Source organism: Watersipora subatra, chromosome 3 (assembly GCF_963576615.1).
Source record: "Watersipora subatra chromosome 3, tzWatSuba1.1, whole genome shotgun sequence".
Taxonomy (NCBI): Eukaryota; Metazoa; Bryozoa; class Gymnolaemata; order Cheilostomatida; family Watersiporidae; genus Watersipora; species Watersipora subatra.
In genome coordinates this window covers 74,781,019-74,808,818 of record NC_088710.1, presented here as the reverse complement: position 1 = coordinate 74,808,818, position 27,800 = coordinate 74,781,019, and the positions used below count along the sequence as shown (strand labels likewise).

General features: G+C 35.7%; 2 protein-coding genes across 2 annotated transcripts in view; one reads left to right on the top strand and one right to left on the bottom strand.

Annotated features, from left to right (window-relative positions):
* The window catches only part of LOC137390986 (adhesion G-protein coupled receptor V1-like), a 124,379-nt gene that overhangs the window by 27,030 nt on the left and 69,549 nt on the right, over positions 1–27,800 (top strand). The window contains exons 25-30 of the mRNA XM_068077300.1: positions 850–969; positions 6,796–7,010; positions 8,129–8,367; positions 11,615–11,866; positions 12,531–12,665; positions 20,919–21,188. Coding sequence (XP_067933401.1) covers positions 850–969; positions 6,796–7,010; positions 8,129–8,367; positions 11,615–11,866; positions 12,531–12,665; positions 20,919–21,188 — 1,231 coding nt within the window. The remainder of the gene's footprint in view (positions 1–849; positions 970–6,795; positions 7,011–8,128; positions 8,368–11,614; positions 11,867–12,530; positions 12,666–20,918; positions 21,189–27,800) is intronic.
* LOC137391958 (uncharacterized) lies at positions 17,826–19,962 on the bottom strand. Its single transcript, XM_068078533.1, has 3 exons — positions 19,579–19,962; positions 18,700–18,833; positions 17,826–18,376 (listed from the first exon to the last, which is right to left on the bottom strand). Exons 1-3 carry the CDS (start codon positions 19,911–19,913, stop codon positions 18,075–18,077), a joined length of 771 nt encoding a protein of 256 aa, XP_067934634.1. The 5' UTR covers positions 19,914–19,962; the 3' UTR covers positions 17,826–18,074.

Genomic DNA, 27,800 nt, shown 5'->3' with positions numbered 1-27,800 from the left:
AAACTGTTTTACTTGATCTCCTCGCCACAGACAGACATGTCTTATAATAGTCCTACAGTTCAACTGTCAAATAAAATTAAAAAGTTGCTTCAAGTGGAGACCACCTTGAATGGCTATCTGAGTGGTTGTTGTAAGAGGAAAGTCATTAGTTAAGTCAATTAAATAATAATATATATTGATCTTATTCATGTCTACATGTAACTACTGCATGCAGATAACAATGAACTATATTTACAGCCAGAGTTGGTTGTACTCGTGCAGAATGAGCCATTGTCATTGTTAATAGTGCATTATATACGAGTGCAATAACTGGTAAACTATACTGTAGGGTGAGTTGTGTTTGTAACCTTGTAGGCCATTGCCGCGCGTGTCAGACCGTCTGATTAGATGCAATGCTGTTGTAACGGCAGCCCTAGCGTGTCTATAAAAACAACTAGTCATTATAAGAGCTTCTCTAAAACTAATCACCCAGGATTTCCTCAATATTTTAAGAGGTAATCGCGCGTAGAGAGGAGCTAGAGCGGTGTTTTTGCAGCTGCAGGTCTGTTGAGTACATTCTGATGGAGAATAAAGCAGAAAGAGTCGAATCCGTCACAACATACTTTACCCCTTCCATAGTTCTATCAATGATCGTAGCATTCATAAGCAAACCAAATCCTGAACATTTGCTTTTGAATAGAAGAATTATGAGCTGTTCTCATCTCAATTTTATTCTTCTTTTAAGCAAATACCTTGTGCATCTCTTTACATAAACACTTCCTCTCTCTTCGCAGATTTATCAGCCTTTGAACTCTCTATCATTGTTGTCTTCTCAACTTAGTGTTTCAAACGCACTTTCTACTCCAACAGAATACCGACACAGAGAATAGATATTCCAGGAGATCTCTATCTCGGCTCTACGGCATCAGGCGGTCATTATGTAGGACTGATGCAACAGTGTCGAATGTTTAATAGAAACCTTTCTCCAGTGTGAGTACCTACATATATCAGCACTTACATACGTATATCAAGAACTACCTGCTACTGTTTGTCAATATACCTACAGCAACCTGACAAGTAAACAAACACACCTTTTTGCATATACATGCACAAGTACCTATAATAATTGTATTTGTAATACATATAATGAAGTAATTTGGTAATTTGGTTTATACAAAAATAAAATTTTTAAAAAGGAGCTACATTTGAACGTCTGCATTTTAATTTAATGAAATAATCACATATGTGCGCTATCAGATGTTCAGATGTAACCGTGTTAAATACACTCATAATGTTACTTGAATCATGTACAACTCTCCTGAATGCCTACGTATAACTCTATGTGATGCCTGTGTATAACTCTACATGATGCTCATGTATAACTCTATTTGATGCCCGTGTATAACTCTATTTGATGCCCGTGTATAACTCTATTTGATGCCCGTGTATAACTCTATTTGATGCTTGTGTATAACTCTATTTGATGCTCGTGTATAACTCTATTTGATGCCCATGTATAACTCTATTTGATGCCTGTGTATAACTCTATTTGATGCCCGTGTATAACTCTATTTGATGCCCATGTATAACTCTATTTGATGCCCGTGTATAACTCTATTTGATGCCTGTGTATAACTCTATTTGATGCTCATGTATAACTCTATTTGATGCCCGTGTATAACTCTATTTGATGCCCATGTATAACTCTATTTGATGCCTGTGTATAACTCTATTTGATGCTCATGTATAACTCTATTTGATGCCCGTGTATAACTCTATTTGATGCCCATGTATAACTCTATTTGATGCCTGTGTATAACTCTATTTGATGCTCATGTATAACTCTATTTGATGCCCATGTATAACTCTATTTGATGCCTGTGTATAACTCTATTTGATGCCCGTGTATAACTCTATTTGATGCCCGTGTATAACTCTATTTGATGCCTGTGTATAACTCTATTTGATGCCCGTGTATAACTCTATTTGATGCTCATGTATAACTCTATTTGATGCCCATGTATAACTCTATTTGATGCTTGTGTATAACTCTATTTGATGCTCATGTATAACTCTATTTGATGCCCATGTATAACTCTATTTGATGCCTGTGTATAACTCTATTTGATGCCCGTGTATAACTCTATTTGATGCCCATGTATAACTCTATTTGATGCCCATGTATAACTCTATTTGATGCCCATGTATAACTCTATTTGATGCTTGTGTATAACTCTATTTGATGCCCATGTATAACTCTATTTGATGCCCGTGTATAACTCTATTTGATGCCCGTGTATAACTCTATTTGATGCCCGTGTATAACTCTATTTGATGCCCGTGTATAACTCTATTTGATGCCCGTGTATAACTCTATTTGATGCCCGTGTATAACTCTATTTGATGCTTGTGTATAACTCTATTTGATGCTCATGTATAACTCTATTTGATGCCCATGTATAACTCTATTTGATGCCTGTGTATAACTCTATTTGATGCCCGTGTATAACTCTATTTGATGCTCGTGTATAACTCTATTTGATGCCCGTGTATAACTCTATTTGATGCTCGTGTATAACTCTATTTGATGCTTGTGTATAACTCTATTTGATGCCCATGTATAACTCTATTTGATGCCCGTGTATAACTCTATTTGATGCCCGTGTATAACTCTATTTGATGCCCGTGTATAACTCTATTTGATGCTTGTGTATAACTCTATTTGATGCTTGTGTATAACTCTATTTGATGCCCGTGTATAACTCTATTTGATGCCCGTGTATAACTCTATTTGATGCCCATGTATAACTCTATTTGATGCTCGTGTATAACTCTATTTGATGCTCGTGTATAACTCTATTTGATGCTCGTGTATAACTCTATTTGATGCTTGTGTATAACTCTATTTGATGCCCATGTATAACTCTATTTGATGCTCGTGTATAACTCTATTTGATGCCTGTGTATAACTCTATTTGATGCCCATGTATAACTCTATTTGATGCCCATGTATAACTCTATTTGATGCCCATGTATAACTCTATTTGATGCCTGTGTATAACTCTATTTGATGCCCGTGTATAACTCTATTTGATGCCCGTGTATAACTCTATTTGATGCTCGTGTATAACTCTATTTGATGCCCGTGTATAACTCTATTTGATGCCTGTGTATAACTCTATTTGATGCTCATGTATAACTCTATTTGATGCCCGTGTATAACTCTATTTGATGCTCATGTATAACTCTATTTGATGCCCATGTATAACTCTATTTGATGCCCGTGTATAACTCTATTTGATGCCCGTGTATAACTCTATTTGATGCTCGTGTATAACTCTATTTGATGCCCATGTATAACTCTATTTGATGCCCGTGTATAACTCTATTTGATGCCCGTGTATAACTCTATTTGATGCCCGTGTATAACTCTATTTGATGCTTGTGTATAACTCTATTTGATGCCCATGTATAACTCTATTTGATGCCCATGTATAACTCTATTTGATGCCCGTGTATAACTCTATTTGATGCCTGTGTATAACTCTATTTGATGCCCGTGTATAACTCTATTTGATGCCCGTGTATAACTCTATTTGATGCTCATGTATAACTCTATTTGATGCCCATGTATAACTCTATTTGATGCCCATGTATAACTCTATTTGATGCCTGTGTATAACTCTATTTGATGCCCGTGTATAACTCTATTTGATGCCCGTGTATAACTCTATTTGATGCCCATGTATAACTCTATTTGATGCTCGTGTATAACTCTATTTGATGCTCATGTATAACTCTATTTGATGCCCATGTATAACTCTATTTGATGCCCGTGTATAACTCTATTTGATGCCTGTGTATAACTCTATTTGATGCCCATGTATAACTCTATTTGATGCCTATGTATAACTCTATTTGATGCCTATGTATAACTCTATTTGATGCTTGTGTATAACTCTACATGATGCTCATGTATAACTCTATTTGATGCCTGTGTATAACTCTATTTGATGCCCGTGTATAACTCTATTTGATGCTCATGTATAACTCTATTTGATGCCCGTGTATAACTCTACATGATGCTCGTGTATAACTCTATTTGATGCTTGTGTATAACTCTATTTGATGCCCATGTATAACTCTATTTGATGCCCGTGTATAACTCTATTTGATGCCCATGTATAACTCTATTTGATGCCCATGTATAACTCTATTTGATGCCCATGTATAACTCTATTTGATGCTTGTGTATAACTCTATTTGATGCCCATGTATAACTCTATTTGATGCCCATGTATAACTCTATTTGATGCCCGTGTATAACTCTATTTGATGCTCATGTATAACTCTATTTGATGCCCATGTATAACTCTATTTGATGCCCGTGTATAACTCTATTTGATGCCCATGTATAACTCTATTTGATGCTCGTGTATAACTCTATTTGATGCCCGTGTATAACTCTATTTGATGCTTGTGTATAACTCTATTTGATGCCCATGTATAACTCTATTTGATGCCCATGTATAACTCTATTTGATGCCCGTGTATAACTCTATTTGATGCCTGTGTATAACTCTATTTGATGCCTGTGTATAACTCTATTTGATGCCCGTGTATAACTCTATTTGATGCCCGTGTATAACTCTATTTGATGCCCGTGTATAACTCTATTTGATGCCCATGTATAACTCTATTTGATGCTCGTGTATAACTCTATTTGATGCTCATGTATAACTCTATTTGATGCCCATGTATAACTCTATTTGATGCCCGTGTATAACTCTATTTGATGCCTGTGTATAACTCTATGTGATGCCCGTGTATAACTCTATTTGATGCCCATGTATAACTCTATTTGATGCCTATGTATAACTCTATTTGATGCTTGTGTATAACTCTACATGATGCTCATGTATAACTCTATTTGATGCCTGTGTATAACTCTATTTGATGCCCGTGTATAACTCTATTTGATGCCCGTGTATAACTCTATTTGATGCTTGTGTATAACTCTATTTGATGCCCATGTATAACTCTATTTGATGCCCGTGTATAACTCTATTTGATGCCCATGTATAACTCTATTTGATGCCCGTGTATAACTCTATTTGATGCCCATGTATAACTCTATTTGATGCTTGTGTATAACTCTATTTGATGCCCATGTATAACTCTATTTGATGCTCGTGTATAACTCTATTTGATGCCTGTGTATAACTCTATTTGATGCCCATGTATAACTCTATTTGATGCTTGTGTATAACTCTATTTGATGCCCATGTATAACTCTATTTGATGCCCATGTATAACTCTATTTGATGCTCGTGTATAACTCTATTTGATGCCCATGTATAACTCTATTTGATGCCCATGTATAACTCTATTTGATGCCTGTGTATAACTCTATTTGATGCCCGTGTATAACTCTATTTGATGCCCGTGTATAACTCTATTTGATGCCCGTGTATAACTCTATTTGATGCCCATGTATAACTCTATTTGATGCCCGTGTATAACTCTATTTGATGCCTGTGTATAACTCTATTTGATGCCCGTGTATAACTCTATTTGATGCCTGTGTATAACTCTATTTGATGCCCATGTATAACTCTATTTGATGCCCGTGTATAACTCTATTTGATGCCCATGTATAACTCTATTTGATGCCCATGTATAACTCTATTTGATGCTTGTGTATAACTCTATTTGATGCCCATGTATAACTCTATTTGATGCCTGTGTATAACTCTATTTGATGCCCATGTATAACTCTATTTGATGCCCATGTATAACTCTATTTGATGCCCATGTATAACTCTATTTGATGCCTGTGTATAACTCTATTTGATGCCCGTGTATAACTCTATTTGATGCCCGTGTATAACTCTATTTGATGCTCATGTATAACTCTATTTGATGCCCATGTATAACTCTATTTGATGCCCATGTATAACTCTATTTGATGCCTGTGTATAACTCTATTTGATGCCCGTGTATAACTCTATTTGATGCCCGTGTATAACTCTATTTGATGCCCGTGTATAACTCTATTTGATGCCCATGTATAACTCTATTTGATGCCCATGTATAACTCTATTTGATGCCCATGTATAACTCTATTTGATGCCCGTGTATAACTCTATTTGATGCTCGTGTATAACTCTATTTGATGCCTGTGTATAACTCTATTTGATGCCCGTGTATAACTCTATTTGATGCCCGTGTATAACTCTATTTGATGCCCATGTATAACTCTATTTGATGCCCATGTATAACTCTATTTGATGCCCATGTATAACTCTATTTGATGCCCATGTATAACTCTATTTGATGCCCGTGTATAACTCTATTTGATGCTCGTGTATAACTCTATTTGATGCCTGTGTATAACTCTATTTGATGCCCGTGTATAACTCTATTTGATGCCCGTGTATAACTCTATTTGATGCCCATGTATAACTCTATTTGATGCCCATGTATAACTCTATTTGATGCCCATGTATAACTCTATTTGATGCCCATGTATAACTCTATTTGATGCTTGTGTATAACTCTATTTGATGCCCGTGTATAACTCTATTTGATGCCCATGTATAACTCTATTTGATGCTCGTGTATAACTCTATTTGATGCCTGTGTATAACTCTATTTGATGCCCATGTATAACTCTATTTGATGCCCATGTATAACTCTATTTGATGCTTGTGTATAACTCTATTTGATGCCCGTGTATAACTCTATTTGATGCCCGTGTATAACTCTATAGGATTGTTCTATTCGCTGATTTGAGGAGATATGGTTGATTTTTAGTGAGATTTCTGAAATCCTACTACGCCCATCCTTAACTGATGTCGCACCTGTGTCAGGAGTCTCGCATTTACCAGACGGCGAAGAGATTACTAGCTTTACTGTTGCATCTGTACAAGATGTTGAGACTGAAAGCAATGAGGTCTTATCGGTAAAACTGATAGGCTGTAGAGGAGGCGGGAGAATATCTGATGAAGGAGCGATGGCGAGACTTACCGGTGAGTTTATTGCAGGGTCCCAGCTGTTAAAATGCTATTAAGTGTCTAAGACTGGCAGGTGAAATATCATTGCAGTATGTCATGTCAAGCGCTGGCAGGTGCAGTATCATTGCAGTATGTCATGTCAAACACTAGCAGGTGCATTATCATTGCAGCGTGTCGTGTCAAACACTAGCAGGTGCATTATCATTGCAGGATGTCATGTCAAACACTGGCAGGTTCAGTATCATTGCAGTGTGTCATGTCAAACACTAGCAGGTGCATTATCATTGCAGCGTGTCATGTCAAACACTGGCAGGTTCAGTATCATTGCAGTGTGTCATGTCAAACACTAGCAGGTGCAGTATCATTGCAGTGTGTCATGTCAAACACTGGCAAGTGCAGTATCGTTGCAGTGTGTCATGTCAAGGGCTGGCAGGTGCAGTATCGTTGCAATGTGTCGGGTCAAACACTGGCTGGTACAGTATCATTGCAGTGTGTCATGTCAAACACTGGCAAGTGCAGTATCATTGCAGTGTGTCATGTCAAGGGCTGGCAGGTGCAGTATCGTGGCAGTGTGTCGTGTCGAACACTGGCTGGTGCAGTATCATTGCAGTGTGTCATGTCAAACACTGGCAAGTGCAGTATCATTGCAGTGTGTCATGTCAAGGGCTGGCAGGTGCAGTATCGTGGCAGTGTGTCGTGTTCAACATTGGCTGGTGCAGTATCATTGCAGTGTGTCATGTCAAACACTGGCAAGTGCAGTATCATTGCAGTGTGTCATGTCAAGGGCTGGCAGGTGCAGTATCGTGGCAGTGTGTCGTGTTCAACATTGGCTGGTGCAGTATCATTGCAGTGTGTCATGTCAAACACTAGGAGGTGCAGTATCATTGCAGTGTGTCATGTCAAACACAGGCGAGTGCAGTATCATTGCAGTATGTCATGTTAAACATTGGCAGGTGCAGTATCATCGCAGTGTGTTATGTCAAATCCTGGCAGGTGCAGTATCATTGCAGTGTCTCATGTCAAACACTGGCGCGTGCAGTATCATTGCAGTATGTCATGTTAAACATTGGCAGATGCTGTATCATTGCAGATTTTACTCACTTATACCATGTATATGATTATATTTGTTGTAGTACTAAAAAGTGACTATGCAAACGGATTATTTGGTTTTGAGGGTCCCTGCCAACCATTCGCTGAAAGCAGTGAGGGGGCATCCTTATCGTGTGTTGTAAGGCGAGCCCGCGGTAATGCCGGATTTGTAACACTGACTTGGCAGATTGTTGAACTGATAAACAATGGATCTGTGAGGAGCAACGGAGACTTTAACAGCTCCACTGGTGAACTACGGTTTCAACCAGGCCAGCTGATTGGGGTGAGTAGGAGGTCTTGTAAGGAACTTAGGCTAGGATGGCATTGCTGCACGCTTACTACCTCCTCTCATTAGTCAAGCATTAAAAGAGATTATAAATTCTTTTTATAGTTTTATTTCTAAATTCCATGAATTATTGTAGTATTAAGTTCTCTCTATGGATGCACAAGCTTGGCTTGCTGTCGTGTTGTCATTGATCTTGCGCTAATTGGCTTGCTGTCTGCCATCTTGTCTACTTTGGACTATTTGAATAACTCTCGTAAGGTCTCTACGGAGTCTCTTTTACTACTGGAGTATTTAAGTGCCCCCAGTTCCGTATATAGACCAGCTCATGCTTTTCTTAGTTATAAAACAAAACAGCTTTGCACTCAGACTGCTGGGTCAACACTGCGATGCCAGGAATAGCAAAAAAATTAGAATTGATTTCTGGCTGGATTCATTTGACTGCTGAGGTCTTTAAATACGTTTGAGGTATTGATCAGGAGGTTATGGTTGTGTCTGCATGATGCTTGATAGCCCTTCCTGTTGCCCACACGGGTCACTCGCTGGGCACCAATCACAGCCTATGGCATACAAAGGAACTAATCACTCATTCAACACAGTCGTCTGCTTGTTGCCCCAGAGGCCTATACTATTGCATCTCTGTTATCCCTGCTGGTCTTGGTATAACACCACAATCATGTTTACTCTCATGTCATGCGTGTCATGGACGTCAGTTGTCTTCTCTCTCCCCGCCACAGTCAGCTTGACAGTTTACCTGTGGATGGCCATCTTATTGAGGCATACTCAAAAGCACGGCGTTGCATGTGGTCATAGGGACCTACCGACCCCCTCGTTCCATAATCAGTGAACATATTTCCTTAGTCAGCGTAATTTTGAGTAGCTTAATGAATAGAGAAAGTAATTATGATGTTCTGGAGCAGGATTGAGCGACGCAGGAGATGCGTTACGCATTATCTAAATTACGCATTCAATATGTGGTCATGAGTTCATTATAACGTGTTTTATAAGCGTGTTTTTAGCAAATTTTAAAACTGGATGGATAAGTATCGTAAAGGAAGGAATGCGCCGGTAAGAGTGGTGAGCAATTGCATTAGAGCGGTGGGATTGAGAGTTATACCATCCTTTCGTCAAGGCTCTCCTTCTCATCTCCGTTCCCATGTGAGCCGCTTGCTCCTAGTCCTGCGGAGCCAATGCTCTTCGCTACACAAAAATAATGGAAGAGCTGCTCGCTCGTATAGCACTCTTACCCCACACGGCACGACTGCGTTTGATTGGGCGCTGAAGTCAGCTCTCTGGCTCATTGCCAATGACAAAGCCATTTGTTTTAAATACTGTTAGCCTGTCATCTCCATATGATTCTATGAGATAGTGATGGGCGTGAGGAAAGGCTGGCTGTTTTAGCCGGCAAAACACTGCCTAGGGTTTTGTAATATTAAGTTATGGCAGCCCATTGTTTCATTTAGCAAACTTCATTTATTCTTTAAAATTCCTAGCCAATAAGCCATTGATGACGTCTGACCGCAGACAGTTAGCCAAATGAAAATGCTCTCCATATGTAACAGATGTGCCAAATATAGTGGCTTGATATAGTTTCAGTCAGGTTTTCATGACAGAAAATATTACCTATTCAAGTTTCATAAAATCTACTTGACTGTCAATCGAATGGGTCCTCAGGCTAATAAACGGTCAGCCTCCTCATCGCTATCCACCAGCCAGCGGACTTCCTTAAAGTTATCTACTTTTATGATTTAGCAATCATATGTGATTTTGACAATTTTGGTTTTAAATAAAAGTATGTTAGATTAATATTGTATTATTGAAAACTTATATAATAATCAAGTTAGAATTTAGAGTATGCAGTCTGCTGTTTCACAGCTGACTACTGAGTTCAGTAGGTAGGTGATCCTTTGCAGGCTCTAGTCAGATGAATATACTTACAGGAAAGGAAAAGTTTGCTTCTAATAATCAAGTTTTCGTTTTCATAAGTCAAACGCTGCAAAGGTCATAAGTCAAGCGCTGCAAAGGACTAATCTTGAAAGGATGGAAATGCAACGGTACATAGATAAGCCTCGCAGTGCAATCGTAAATATTCATAGACTAAGCTCTTTGTAGTTTATGGTGACAGTAGAGAAGACGCGGTAAGATAGTTAGTTTGATGTGGCCGATTTCATTCAGAGTCAACCACCTTTATTGTGGAGTATTACCCGATCTTTAATCTCACAAGCATTTAATGAACCATGAAATTATTTGCTGTTATTAATTAACGTATAATTTAAGTTAACGGTTAAGTCAAATTCTCATTTTACAGCCAGAGCTAACTTGGTTAGATTTGCTTTCTTTGTAATTCCACAATCACTAGTTTCTGTTATCCGTGGTTTTCAACTCAGTGGATGCAGTGGTGTCACATTTGTGGCTCTGTAGTCATGGCTCTGTAGTCATGGCTCTGTAGTCATGGCTCTGTAGTCATGGCTCTGTAGTCATGGCTCTGTAGTCATGGCTCTGTAGTCATGGCTCTGTAGTCATGGCTCTGTAGTCATGGCTCTGTAGTCATGGCTCTGTAGTCATGGCTCTGTAGTCATGGCTCTGTAGTCATGGCTCTGTAGTCATGGCTCTGTAGTCATGGCTCTGTAGTCATGGCTCTGTAGTCATGGCTCTGTAGTCATGGCTCTGTAGTCATGGCTCTGTAGTCATGGCTCTGTAGTCATGGCTCTGTAGTCATGGCTCTGTAGTCATGGCTCTGTAGTCTTGGCTCTGTAGTCTTGGCTCTGTAGTCTTGGCTCTGTAGTCATGGCTCTGTAGTCATGGCTCTGTAGTTGCGGTTCTGTTGGTTGTGACTCTGTGGTTGTGGCTCGGTTGGTTGGGGCTCTGTGGTTGTGGCTCTGTTGGTTGTGGCTCTGTGGATGTGGCTCTGTTGGTTGTGGCTCTGTTGGTTGTGCCTCTGTGGTTGTAGCTCTGTTGGTTGTGACTCTGTGGTTGTGGCACCATCGTACGCGGCTGTCTTTTATGAGTATAGTAAGAAAGTTGTCTACTGGAATCCTAAGACTTTCTAAAAGGAGAAGTGAGTAGAGGCGAAGGCAGCTGCTCCACCAACTAGTAAATATCAGGCTGGTAATAGGAAATGATGGTTATTAATAGTAATTTGTGTTTGAGGCGTCAGCAGCCACTAATATCCTTCAGAATATGTACACTCTCCAGAATATACCTACACTTTTAGCATCAGAGCTCAACCTACTCTCTTTTTTTACAGCGCATAGGCTTTCACGCCCTCAAGGACAATTTACCAGAGCTAAGAGAATACTTTCAAGTTGTGCTCAAAACAGCAACAGCTGATGATGGTGAAGGGACAACTCCGACGAGTGGCGCGAGCATCGATTTAAGCTGTGCTCGCACTGACATAGAGTTGCTGTCTAATGATCTGCCGAATGGCTTGCTTCAATTCTCTGATAGTCTAGAAGGAGAGCAAGAGGGAAACATATCCGTAGCTATAGGGGAAGCTCAGGTATGGAGTATAAATAGAGAGGACTGTAGTTGTGGCTGTACTGAGGTATTCCTTAGAAACTTGAGGCATTGTCTGAGTAAAAAAGTGCTTGGAAAATCAATGTTGAAATCGTCTAAATATACATGTTTGTATGCGATGAAGATTGTCTGGGGGAGACAGCCATCACATGCGTAGTCACAAGCTTGCTTTTTTGGGTATGACTCGAGTACTTGATCACACTTGGGAGAAGCTTCTAAGGCCGAAGGTACGAAAATAGCATCTCGAGTAAAGCATAGTTTTACCGATGTTACAATGCCCTTGCATTGCCATCCATTGATTCAGCCATAAAATTAAAATTCGAGATCATTTAAGGTGTTTGCTGTAGTATTGTCTGGGAATTTATGGAATTCATAATGGTGGAGAGCACCATGCATCATCTGGCATCACCATCATGCAACTCCAGTTTCATCTGTCGCTATTATTTATGCTGTCATTTTAATAAATGTTTTCCCATTTTTATGTTGTTGTTAGTTTTAGTTTACTTAAAATTGATAAAACTTTACATTAAAGTGTAACAGTGAGAGGTTAGAGCTATCAAGGAAGGCGCGCCGCATTACTAGACAATTGTTTAGGCTTGTAAGAGACCTTGTAAAACACCAGCTACTTCTAGCTATAAACTTCACAGGTTGAAGTAAGCGAGGAAGTAGAGAGGGTTCATCTTGTGGTGGAAAGAGCGCAGGGCCTGATAGGGGACGTGAGTGTTGAATGGAAGACTGAGGATGGCACAGCCACAAGTCTGGACAGCGGCCCCGACTACGTGGTGAGTACTGATAGGGGCTGACACACATGACCAGTGCTGGCGTGTTGCTTCTTTCCTATTTACCATTCTATATCTGCAAATGCTTAATTTGAGAATTAAAGTGAAGGTGGAAGAATATGAATAAGTGGTTTATGAGATCGCTAACCAATCTTCAAGCTATTACTGTGTGAATTCTCATGCAATTACTGTGTGGATTTCATGCTATTTCTGTGTGGATCCCACACTATTACTGTGTGGATCTCAAGCCATTTCTGTGGGAACTTCACGCTATTACTATATGGATCCCACACTATTACTAACTAGAACTCATGCTATATTATCTTTTGCTCAAGTGTTAATGTGCTGCCCCATCTGAGGGCATCAAGCGCACTGCTGCAGTCAGCTGTAAGGACAATTGCCCATTACTCTCAGTTCTTATTTTGGCTGTTTATTGTCTGTTAGACAAGGGCAATTATATCTTTAAAATGTCTATATGAGTGCATGTTTTCTCATAGAACTTTTAAATCAGGCCCTTTTTCTGGCTCATGGAGAACCTTTTCAGCAAAGGCGCTGAGTGGCGTTTGAAGTGCCTGCCAGAATCATGGGGTTTACATTCTCTAGACTGATACATTGTCTTACTAACTCATGGGTGAGAGTCAAGACTGCCCTTTCACTTTTACAAGTATGTAGCAAAGCGCTAGACGCTCTCTGGCCAGTTATTGCCTTTCATAATTCATTAAATCAGTTCATGTCATGCAGGTACAATTTTATCTTTTTTTGAATATCCGTTGTTGACTCCAACCCACAAATTTATGATGAAGCTAATGGAAATCATGGTGAATTGGTAAAAATGATGTGATGAACCAACCTGGTTATCTGAATAATTTGTGGTTTGCTTTTTCTACAATTCTTTGTAAGTCCATGTAAGTAAGTCCATGTAAGTAATTCCATGTAAGTAATTCCATGTAAGTAATTCCATGTAAGTAATTCCATGTAAGTAATTCCATGTAAGTAAGTCCATGTAAGTAAGTCCATGTAAGTAAGTCCATGTAAGTAAGTCCATGCAAGTAAGTCCATGCAAGTAATTCCATGTAAGTAAGTCCATGTAAGTAAGTCCATGTAAGTAAGTCCATGTAAGTAAGTCCATGTAAGTAAGTCCATGTAAGTAATTCCATGTAAGTAAGTCCATGTAAGTAAGTCCATGTAAGTAAGTCCATGTAAGTAAGTCCATGTAAGTAATTCCATGTAAGTAAGTCCATGTAGGTAAGTCCATGTAAGTAATTCCATGTAAGTAATTCCATGTAAGTAATTCCATGTAAGTAATTCCATGTAAGTAATTCCATGTAAGTAATTCCATGTAAGTAAGTCCATGTAAGTAAGTCCATGTAAGTAAGTCCATGTAAGTAATTCCATGTAAGTAAGTCCATGTAAGTAAGTCCATGTAAGTAAGTCCATGTAAGTGAGTCCATGTAAGTAAGTCCATGTAAGTAAGTCCATGTAAGTAAGTCCATGTAAGTAAGTCCATGTAAGTAATTCCATGTAAGTAATTCCATGTAAGTAATTCCATGTAAGTAAGTCCATGTAAGTAAGTCCATGTAAGTAAGTCCATGTAAGTAAGTCCATGTAAGTAATTCCATGTAAGTAAGTCCATGTAAGTAAGTCCATGTAAGTAAGTCCATGTAAGTAATTCCATGTAAGTAAGTCCATGTAAGTAAGTCCATGTAAGTAAGTCCATGTAAGTAATTCCATGTAAGTAAGTCCATGTAAGTAAGTCCATGTAAGTAAGTCCATGTAAGTAAGTCCATGTAAGTAATTCCATGTAAGTAATTCCATGTAAGTAATTCCATGTAAGTAATTCCATGTAAGTAATTCCATGTAAGTAAGTCCATGTAAGTAAGTCCGTGTAAGTAAGTCCGTGTAAGTAAGTCCATGTAAGTAAGTCCATGTAAGTAAGTCCATGTAAGTAAGTCCATGTAAGTAATTCCATGTAAGTAAGTCCATGTAAGTAAGTCCATGTAAGTAAGTCCATGTAAGTAAGTCCATGTAAGTAATTCCATGTAAGTAAGTCCATGTAAGTAAGTCCATGTAAGTGCTATAAACACTGTTGACACAGTTCGTCAATAACGTTTCTTTGACAGCCAGATTAATTTTATCAGGATCAACTTTGGCATTTTGCAGATATTATTTTGTTCGTGAGCAAATTACAATATAAGTTGGCATGCAAGTCACATATTTACATCAGTATTGACCAATAGATCTGCACTCCATAGTTTCTGCGAGTTCAGTATTGACCATTAGAACTGCAGTACTCCATAGTTTCTGTGAGTTCAGTATTGACCAATATAACTGCAGTGCTCCATAGTTTCTGCGAGTTCAGTGTTGACCAATAGAACTGCAGTACTCCATAGTTTCTGCTAGTTCAGTGTTGACCAATAGAACTGCAGTATTCCATAGTTTCCGCGAGTTCAGTATTGACCAATAGAACTGCAGTGCTCCATAGTTTCTGTGAGTTCAGTATTGACCAATATAACTGCAGTGCTCCATAGTTTCTGCTAGTTCAGTGTTGACCAATAGAACTGCAGTATTCCATAGTTTCTGTGAGTTCAGTATTTACCAATAGAACTGCAGCACTGTGACCAATCGAACTAACTATTACTCCACATATCAGTTCTGTCTCTAGAGTGTAAAAGTTATCTTGTAAAATGCCGACAGACTCAACGTGGATAAATGACCAATGTGTAGTCGTTAAAAATGATCGCATTCTCTTATTAGTCGATTGTCGTGTTTCGAGACTGTACAGATGTATTGTCTCCAAACCAGCTGCAAAATTGCTTGATAAATTATTTTTTATGCATCTTCAAAGCTTATCTCTGCATTACAGCTTTGTTTGAGTCTTCGGAGTCATTTTCCCTTGCCATTTTCTAAACTTCTGGTTTGCCCTTTATACAATCACTACAAAGCGTTCTGCGGTTTTGTGTTTTGAATTTTATCATATGTTTACAGTTAGAGGCACTGGCAAAACTTAGTGTAAGTGTTTACACTATACTTTTGGCTTCTATGATATAAACTTGTGCATAATTGTTTTAATAAAGGAAGAACAAACAAACTAATATAGCTTTAACATAATAAGTCTTGGCCTCTTGATAGCATAGCTCGATGCTGACTTCATGCTGACCTTCTGCTAACCTCATGATGACCTGCTCACAGCATCGGACCATTGCAATGTTCTACACAAATGTCAAACATGCTCAATTTTTTTGTTAAATAAAAATCCAAAAGATCCCCAATTACGCCAAACTTGATAGAAAGTCAGATGTGGAAACTCAGATGTGGAAACTCAGTTTGTCTCTGAGCTGTTCGCGTTTGTCTTTTCTTAACTGGGAATGGTTGTCTCTCAGTGACTTTAGAGAGATAAGACATACGGTAGTGTCAGTGCTTTGTGTAAGAAGGCCTAGAGTGATGACTCTGCAAAGCCTTGTTTTGTTTGCTTAGCAACGCGTCCTTTGACCACGCAACCACATCGCCTAACGTTAATCTTTTGCTACGGGCATCTCCCACCTGTCTCCTTCAAAGTTCCTCTAAAGAAAAATGCTAGAACTTAGCTGACAAGAATTTTGTAGTATTTATAACAGCATGCCTCGGCAGTGTTGTTCTTTGTCATATCTTTCTGTAGACGCATGTATCTTACATCACACGAAGCTCTTCTCACTTGTCTCCACACTGCATTTAGAAGAGCAAATAGAAGCTGTTTCATTCAACTCATCTAGTCAGTGTACCGCATACTGCTTGAGAGTTCTCGTTTTACGCTGCCGTCTTACGCCGCCGTCTTGAATGTTCAATTTTTTCTTTTTTAATATTTTATAGTAAACTGTTTAAACCTTTTGTTTAAGCCAGCTGTGGGCACTGTGGGCACTGTGGGCACTGTGGGCACTGGGTACTCCAATTGTTTCCTGTTAGATTATCCGCGTTGTTTATCTTCATACATCCTTTTGAAGGCGTGTAAAAGATTTCATTTACATAAAATCCCCCCCCCCCTTGTAGCTGGTCAACACTTTAGCTATAGCAAGTGTGAAGTGGACGACAGTGTAAAGAACCAGTGAAAGCCTAACTTTAATAAATTATCATGTAGTGGCGGTGATTTCAGAGTTTGTCCTGAAGAGCCTCATCCGCATAAAAGCGTTGCGACTGTTTAAATGTGTCTCGCAGTGCATCATCGTTGTAAGATATAAACAGAGGTCCTGTCCCATCTAGCAGAGCAGCATCGTTGTAAGATATAAACAGAGGTCCTGTCCCATGTAGCAGTGCATCATCGTTGTCAAATATAAACAGGTCCTGTCCCATGTAGCAGTGCATCATCGTTGTCAAATATAAACAGGTCCTGTCCCATGTAGCAGTGCATCATCGTTGTAAGATATAAACAGAGGTCCTGTCCCATCTAGCAGTGCATCATCGTTGTCAAATATAAACAGAGGTCCTGTCCCATGTAGCAGTGCATCATCGTTGTAAGATATAAACAGAGGTCCTGTCCCATGTAGCAGTGCATCATCGTTGTAAGATATAAACAGAGGTCCTGTCCCATCTAGCAGAGCATCATCGTTGTAAGATATAAACAGAGGTCCTGTCCCATCTAGCAGTACATCATCGTTGTAAGATATAAACAGCGGTCCTGTCCCATCTAGCAGTGCATCATCTATCATCATGTTATATTTTGTTTTTGTTCTACACAGAGTTTTATTAAATGAATGAAACTGTTTCCTGTCAATTTTCTGTCTGTCTAACCGAACCATTCTAGTCTGTTCATTACTCATATCCTTTTGTTCGGCAAATTTTTACACATGGAATCGATGGGGCAAATCAATGTGCCCCGAGTGCCAAATTGGCTGAAACCTTTGTGAATCAATAATAGCTACAAACTAAATTGAATGTCAAATATGTGAAAGAATACCAGGGATTGTGTTTTGTGTTTGTTTAAAAAGAAGCATTGTGTCTGGCCTGTTAACTCACGGATTGCGCAACTCGAGTTATGTCTTCATTCCGTTACGCTGAGCTGAGTTTGTAGACCAGTTACTCTGACTTCCTCACCCTTTGACATGTGGACACCTGTGTCTCCGACATGTGGACACCTCGTGTCTTCGACATGTGGACACTTGTGTCTTTGAGCAAATGCATTTAACACAAAAAGAAAAATATATAGTTTTCTTTATTTATAATATAATATTCAGGGACATTTCAAGCAGCAGTAACAGGAGTAGGTAGAGCTTGGGAATAGGTATAGGTTTGAGGCAAAGACGGTTTGGGCTGATTGCATAAATTAAGATGGATGTATGTAAAAGTTACCTCATGTATCTTTTATGTGCCACTGAGTACCATGCAAATAAATACACAATATATACACACAACTGTCATATCACCCCGTACATACGACCTTCTTTATTGTCCGTCTATTGCCTGTCTATCATATGCCTGACGCTCACATATAAAATGGTGTGAAGGAAGTTCTGTTAATGACATTTCCTGAGAGTTGCCTACACATTCTTTCTCTGTTGTCCATTGATAAAAGTATTTGCTATCAAGAACTATACAGCTGTCTGCCTCTGGTATATTAATGCTTTTTCTTCCTTCATCCGCCCAATAATCTGCGAACAACCTAGTAGTTTGCAGACGACTCGTCCAAGCCCAAATGTTACCAGTTCCTCGGCCAGATGTCCACCATCGTTTCACTTGTCTCGTCTCTGAAACATTAGATTGTTATATATAATGGGTATATTATTGTTGTATATAACTACATGTAGTATATTATTGTGCATTCATCTTGGGTTTGATTAGGTGACATGTCGCTAGTAGGTGAGAGATTATGTTGTTCAAGGATGTGGAGATATCTCAATGGTACAAGAAGGTATTCTGGCAGCTCAAAAGGTGTACATGATGCTTTTCACTAGAGGGAAAATTATTATCTTTTATATCTGTAAGTGTGAAATAGCTATGCGAGCGAGAGCCTAATTTTGTGAGTTTAATCGTATTGTCCGATTGGCTGAGATGAAATGAGTGCGTGTACCTGGATCTGATTGGATAAGATGAGTTATTATAAACTGCCTCTTGGTTGTGTTTATTGAGACCATGTCAACATCACTTCCGAGCTGGAGGCAGTGCTCTCGTGCCATGCTCCACGGTGCCTTGTATGTTGATAAACTAAAATTAAAATGTACAGGCATTTTACTTTAGGAGATCAATCATAATGCTCTCTCCAAATTGTTCTGCCTCAGCTGCAGCGATAGCGGCGCATAAGAGTATTGTGATGAGTTTAACAGAAATACGTTTACTTCTAGTTATAGATTTTCATAGATTATTCTAGATTGTTATAGATGTAACATGGAAATAGACAGCAGCTAGAGCATGTTAGATTGCTAGAGAAACCTGTACTAAAGTGCAATTGCTCAAACCAGGTATTCCAACTACTTTTAGGAGAAAGCGTATAGTAGGCATTGGTTGAAAAACCAAACATGATAGTAAGCTATGCACTGATTGGACACTTGATGTATCCACCCTAAGCTATGCACTGATTGGACACTTGACATATCCACCCTAAGCTACGCACTGATTGGACACTTGACATATCCACCCTAAGCTATGTACTTATTGGACACTTGACATATCCACTCTAAGCTACGCACTGATTGGACACTTGACATATCCACCCTAAGCTATGCACTGATTAGACACTTGACATATCCACCCTAAGCTAAACTCGTCACGAGGCATTTCTTATAGCGTCACACAAAACTTGGAGCCTCATGGAAGAGATCTGGAACTTTCCGTGTTGCGTCCTTCACTAGAGCGCCACCACTATGTTTTATAAGAGACAATAAATGTAGTTGTATTTTCAAGTCAAACTGTTAAATTTGCTGACGAAATGATATGCGTCTAATTTACTCACTAGTAGCACCAACTGTCTCCTGGTACAGCTCGGAACCCAACTGGGCACCTGCTGGTCATATCATCAGCTGTACCTAGTTGCACTTGTTGAGTCTCTCTATTGTATATACTTTCTAACTCCTTGGTTACGACGGAGAAAGAGTTGAGTTTATAATACATATTTTCTAGATTTTCAGTAACGAGTCCCTGTAGCCTGTCAAATACCATCTCCAACATCCGCACGTCCTTTTTACGTTTGTTTAGTTTTGATTCAAAGTCTTCTCTCAGCTCCACGGGATTGGCTTGAATATATATTGTTAATATTGCCAATAGGCAAATCTGCAAAAACTTCGACATAATATAAAAATATTAGTTATAATTCTTTTCTATTCTGTCTTCTTCTTGAAACTATTGATGCATTCTGCTTCAATTATCGAGTGTAGGCATTTATAGCCATGTCTAGCTTACCCTGACCAATCAGCATGAATCACTAGATAGCTCCGCCCAATTTTCTCACACTTTTTAATTCATAAATGTACTCGCCGGCCAGCTATTGCTTTGTGGTTATCTTGTATTGAGAGCGCTTGCCATACGCCCTAGCCATTTGAATTACTCATTCAGAAACTGCTAAGGGAATTTCTTGGGCAAATAGAAACAATGAAGAGAAGTTATTACTCAATAACTCTTTACAACTTGGAGGTACATGTATAATTATCCTCTTAAAATATCAGAAATATTCATCAGTAATTTCTCTATGTTCAAAGCTTTGCTTCTCATACAAACTTGAAGCTATGAGTCGGTTAGGTCCACCCGCACTGCGTTACAATGCAATGTACTAAACTGTACTGCAGTGTAGTACATTGTACACTGTGCTGCAATGTACTACATTGTACTGCGGTGTTGTACAGTACAACACTGTGCACAGTGTACAATAGTGTACAACACTGCAGTGTACAACATTGCAGTGTACTACAATATCTATGTAGTACACTGCAGTGTACTACTACACGGTGTAGTACACTGCAACACAGTGAACTGCAGCACAGTACATAGCAGAATAGTGTACAGTGTAGCATAGTTACACTGTAGTGTACTGTAGTGTACTACTCTGCACCGCAATGCACTGCAGTGTACTTCTCTGTACAGCAGTGTAGTGCAGTACTGTTTAGTACATTGCAGTGTGCTGCAATACCTTTTACAGCGGCACGCAGTACATCCTACAGTGACAGTTAGATGTAACAGTTACATCCTGCTGTGACACAGTAGGATAGCTGTCATTATTTCACATTGGGTTCCACAGTGACTCCTACTACATCGATAGCCTTAGAAGCGTAGCGAACTGTATCACCACATATTTGACAGGCGGCTGTTGGACAGGTGAAGTTCAAGGATGGTCAGCGCTATGCCACAGTCAGCATTAATATCATAGATGATGGTATTGCTGAGGACGGTGAACATTTCGTTGTAAGGTTACTGAATCCAACAGGAGGCGCTGTGCTTGGACTGGGTGCAAGTATCCGGGTCAACATCTCTCACTCAGACGATGCTTACGGCGTGATGCAGTTTGACCATCTCTCCATCAATAAACTGGTTGTGGAGGAAGACAGCGCTGTCAACAGCATTGTTCTCGATGTAAGCTGACACTGTAATATAGGCGTCACCTTTTTTATTTCTAATGTAATTTACTAATTTCTTCCTCCCAAAAGATATAAACATGTGAAAGTGACTGTTACAGCTACTCTATTATATCTCTATATTAACTATTACAGCTACTGTATTATATCTCTATATTAACTGTTACAGCTACTCTATTATATCTTTATATTAACTATTACAGTTACTCTATTATATCTCTATATTAACTATTACAGCTATTCTATTATATCTCTATATTAACTGTTACAGCTACTCTATTATATCTCTATATTAACTGTTACAGCTACTCTATTATATCTCTATATTAACTGTTACAGTTACTCTATTATATCTCTATATTAACTATTACAGCTACTCTATTATATCTCTATATTAACTATTACAGCTACTCTATTATATCTCTATATTAACTGTTACAGCTACTCTATTATATCTCTATATTAACTGTTACAGCTACTCTATTATATCTCTATATTAACTATTACAGCTACTCTATTATATCTCTATATTAACTATTACAGCTACTCTATTATATCTCTATATTAACTATTACAGCTACTCTATTATATCTCTATATTAACTATTACAGCTACTCTATTATATCTCTATATTAACTATTACAGCTACTCTATTATATCTCTATATTAACTGTTACAGCTACTCTATTATATCTCTATATTAACTATTACAGCTACTCTATTATATCTCTATATTAACTGTTACAGCTACTCTATTATATCTCTATATTAACTATTACAGCTACTCTATTATATCTCTATATTAACTGTTACAGCTACTCTATTATATCTCTATATTAACTGTTACAGCTACTCTATTATATCTCTATATTAACTATTACAGCTACTCTATTATATCTCTATATTAACTGTTACAGCTACTCTATTATATCTCTATATTAACTATTACAGCTACTCTATTATATCTCTATATTAACTATTACAGCTACTCTATTATATCTCTATATTAACTATTACAGCTACTCTATTATATCTCTATATTAACTATTACAGCTACTCTATTATATCTCTATATTAACTGTTACAGCTACTCTATTATATCTCTATATTAACTGTTACAGCTACTCTATTATATCTCTATATTAACTATTACAGCTATTCTATTATATCTCTATATTAACTGTTACAGCTACTCTATTATATCTCTATATTAACTATTACAGATACTCTATTATATCTCTATATTAACTATTACAGCTACTCTATTATATCTCTATATTAACTGTTACAGCTACTCTATTATATCTCTATATTAACTATTACAGCTACTCTATTATATCTCTATATTAACTATTACAGCTACTCTATTATATCTCTATATTAACTATTACAGCTACTCTATTATATCTCTATATTAACTATTACAGCTACTCTATTATATCTCTATATTAACTGTTACAGCTACTCTATTATATCTCTATATTAACTATTACAGCTACTCTATTATATCTCTATATTAACTATTACAGCTACTCTATTATATCTCTATATTAACTGTTACAGCTACTCTATTATATCTCTATATTAACTATTACAGCTACTCTATTATATCTCTATATTAACTGTTACAGCTACTCTATTATATCTCTATATTAACTATTACAGCTACTCTATTATATCTCTATATTAACTGTTACAGCTACTCTATTATATCTCTATATTAACTATTACAGCTACTCTATTATATCTCTATATTAACTATTACAGCTACTCTATTATATCTCTATATTAACTATTACAGCTACTCTATTATATCTCTATATTAACTATTACAGATACTCTATTATATCTCTATATTAACTATTACAGCTACTCTATTATATCTCTATATTAACTGTTACAGCTACTCTATTATATCTCTATATTAACTATTACAGCTACTCTATTATATCTCTATATTAACTATTACAGCTACTCTATTATATCTCTATATTAACTATTACAGCTACTCTATTATATCTCTATATTAACTATTACAGATACTCTATTATATCTCTATATTAACTATTACAGCTACTCTATTATATCTCTATATTAACTATTACAGCTACTCTATTATATCTCTATATTAACTATTACAGCTACTCTATTATATCTCTATATTAACTATTACAGCTACTCTATTATATCTCTATATTAACTATTACAGCTACTCTATTATATCTCTATATTAACTGTTACAGCTACTCTATTATATCTCTATATTAACTATTACAGCTACTCTATTATATCTCTATATTAACTGTTACAGCTACTCTATTATATCTCTATATTAACTATTACAGCTACTCTATTATATCTCTATATTAACTATTACAGCTACTCTATTATATCTCTATATTAACTATTACAGCTACTCTATTATATCTCTATATTAACTGTTACAGCTACTATATTATATCTCTATATTAACTATTACACTTACTCTATTATATCTCTATATTAACTATTACAGCTACTCTATTATATCTCTATATTAACTATTACAGCTACTCTATTATATCTCTATATTAACTATTACAGCTACTCTATTATATCTCTATATTAACTATTACAGCTACTCTATTATATCTCTATATTAACTATTACAGCTACTCTATTATATCTCTATATTAACTATTACAGCTACTCTATTATATCTCTATATTAACTGTTACAGCTACTCTATTATATCTCTATATTAACTATTACAGCTATTCTATTATATCTCTATATTAACTGTTACAGCTACTCTATTATATCTCTATATTAACTATTACAGATACTCTATTATATCTCTATATTAACTATTACAGCTACTCTATTATATCTCTATATTAACTGTTACAGCTACTCTATTATATCTCTATATTAACTATTACAGCTACTCTATTATATCTCTATATTAACTATTACAGCTACTCTATTATATCTCTATATTAACTGTTACAGCTACTCTATTATATCTCTATATTAACTATTACAGCTACTCTATTATATCTCTATATTAACTGTTACAGCTACTCTATTATATCTCTATATTAACTATTACAGCTACTCTATTATATCTCTATATTAACTGTTACAGCTACTCTATTATATCTCTATATTAACTATTACAGCTACTCTATTATATCTCTATATTAACTATTACAGCTACTCTATTATATCTCTATATTAACTATTACAGCTACTCTATTATATCTCTATATTAACTATTACAGCTACTCTATTATATCTCTATATTAACTGTTACAGCTACTCTATTATATCTCTATATTAACTATTACAGCTACTCTATTATATCTCTATATTAACTGTTACAGCTACTCTATTATATCTCTATATTAACTATTACAGCTACTCTATTATATCTCTATATTAACTGTTACAGCTACTATATTATATCTCTATATTAACTATTACACTTACTCTATTATATCTCTATATTAACTATTACAGCTACTCTATTATATCTCTATATTAACTATTACAGCTACTCTATTATATCTCTATATTAACTATTACAGCTACTCTATTATATCTCTATATTAACTATTACAGCTACTCTATTATATCTCTATATTAACTGTTACAGCTACTCTATTATATCTCTATATTAACTATTACAGCTATTCTATTATATCTCTATATTAACTGTTACAGCTACTCTATTATATCTCTATATTAACTATTACAGCTACTCTATTATATCTCTATATTAACTATTACAGCTACTCTATTATATCTCTATATTAACTGTTACAGCTACTCTATTATATCTCTATATTAACTGTTACAGCTACTCTATTATATCTCTATATTAACTATTACAGCTACTCTATTATATCTCTATATTAACTATTACAGCTACTCTATTATATCTCTATATTAACTGTTACAGCTACTCTATTATATCTCTATATTAACTATTACAGCTATTCTATTATATCTCTATATTAACTGTTACAGCTACTCTATTATATCTCTATATTAACTATTACAGCTACTCTATTATATCTCTATATTAACTATTACAGCTACTCTATTATATCTCTATATTAACTGTTACAGCTACTCTATTATATCTCTATATTAACTGTTACAGCTACTCTATTATATCTCTATATTAACTATTACAGCTACTCTATTATATCTCTATATTAACTGTTACAGCTACTCTATTATATCTCTATATTAACTATTACAGCTACTCTATTATATCTCTATATTAACTATTACAGCTACTCTATTATATCTCTATATTAACTATTACAGCTACTCTATTATATCTCTATATTAACTGTTACAGCTACTCTATTATATCTCTATATTAACTATTACAGCTACTCTATTATATCTCTATATTAACTGTTACAGCTACTCTATTATATCTCTATATTAACTGTTACAGCTACTCTATTATATCTCTATATTAACTATTACAGCTACTCTATTATATCTCTATATTAACTATTACAGCTACTCTATTATATCTCTATATTAACTGTTACAGCTACTCTATTATATCTCTATATTAACTGTTACAGCTACTCTATTATATCTCTATATTAACTATTACAGCTACTCTATTATATCTCTATATTAACTGTTACAGTTACTCTATTATATCTCTATATTAACTATTACAGCTACTCTATTATATCTCTATATTAACTGTTACAGCTACTCTATTATATCTCTATATTAACTGTTACAGCTACTCTATTATATCTCTATATTAACTGTTACAGCTACTCTATTATATCTCTATATTAACTGTTACAGCTACTCTATTATATCTCTATATTAACTATTACAGCTACTCTATTATATCTCTATATTAACTATTACAGCTACTCTATTATATCTCTATATTAACTGTTACAGCTACTCTATTATATCTCTATATTAACTGTTACAGCTACTCTATTATATCTCTATATTAACTATTACAGCTACTCTATTATATCTCTATATTAACTGTTACAGTTACTCTATTATATCTCTATATTAACTATTACAGCTACTCTATTATATCTCTATATTAACTGTTACAGCTACTCTATTATATCTCTATATTAACTATTACAGCTACTCTATTATATCTCTATATTAACTGTTACAGCTACTCTATTATATCTCTATATTAACTGTTACAGCTACTCTATTATATCTCTATATTAACTATTACAGCTACTCTATTATATCTCTATATTAACTGTTACAGCTACTCTATTATATCTCTATATTAACTGTTACAGCTACTCTATTATATCTCTATATTAACTGTTACAGCTACTCTATTATATCTCTATATTAACTATTACAGCTACTCTATTATATCTCTATATTAACTGTTACAGCTACTCTATTATATCTCTATATTAACTGTTACAGCTACTCTATTATATCTCTATATTAACTGTTACAGCTACTCTATTATATCTCTATATTAACTATTACAGCTACTCTATTATATCTCTATATTAACTATTACAGCTACTCTATTATATCTCTATATTAACTGTTACAGCTACTCTATTATATCTCTATATTAACTGTTACAGCTACTCTATTATATCTCTATATTAACTATTACAGCTACTCTATTATATCTCTATATTAACTGTTACAGCTACTCTATTATATCTCTATATTAACTGTTACAGCTACTCTATTATATCTCTATATTAACTATTACAGCTACTCTATTATATCTCTATATTAACTATTACAGCTACTCTATTATATCTCTATATTAACTATTACAGCTACTCTATTATATCTCTATATTAACTATTACAGCTACTCTATTATATCTCTATATTAACTATTACAGCTACTCTATTATATCTCTATATTAACTATTACAGCTACTCTATTATATCTCTATATTAACTGTTACAGCTACTCTATTATATCTCTATATTAACTGTTACAGTTACTCTATTATATCTCTATATTAACTGTTACAGCTACTCTATTATATCTCTATATTAACTGTTACAGCTACTCTATTATATCTCTATATTAACTGTTACAGTTACTCTATTATATCTCTATATTAACTATTACAGCTACTCTATTATATCTCTATATTAACTATTACAGTTACTCTATTATATCTCTATATTAACTATTACAGCTACTCTATTATATCTCTATATTAACTGTTACAGCTACTCTATTATATCTCTATATTAACTGTTACAGCTACTCTATTATATCTCTATTAACTGTTACAGCTACTCTATTATATCTCTATATTAACTATTACAGCTACTCTATTATATCTCTATATTAACTATTACAGCTACTCTATTATATCTCTATATTAACTATTACAGCTACTCTATTATATCTCTATATTAACTGTTACAGCTACTCTATTATATCTCTATATTAACTGTTACAGCTACTCTATTATATCTCTATATTAACTGTTACAGCTACTCTATTATATCTCTATATTAACTGTTACAGTTACTCTATTATATCTCTATATTAACTATTACAGCTACTCTATTATATCTCTATATTAACTGTTACAGCTACTCTATTATATCTC

What these genes read in the sequence shown, in the direction of transcription:
- LOC137391958 (XM_068078533.1), bottom strand. Translation starts at nt 19,913, where the DNA reads ATGTCGAAGTTTTTGCAGATTTGCCTATTGGCAATATTAACAATATAT. An exon ending in GGAGACAGTTGGTGCTACTA is followed by an intron (nt 18,834 to 19,578) that starts GTGAGTAAATTA and finishes TTTTAATTTTAG; the next exon opens with TTTATCAACATACAAGGCAC. An exon ending in TCTTATCCAATCAGATCCAG is followed by an intron (nt 18,377 to 18,699) that starts GTACACGCACTC and finishes CTAATGTTTCAG; the next exon opens with AGACGAGACAAGTGAAACGA.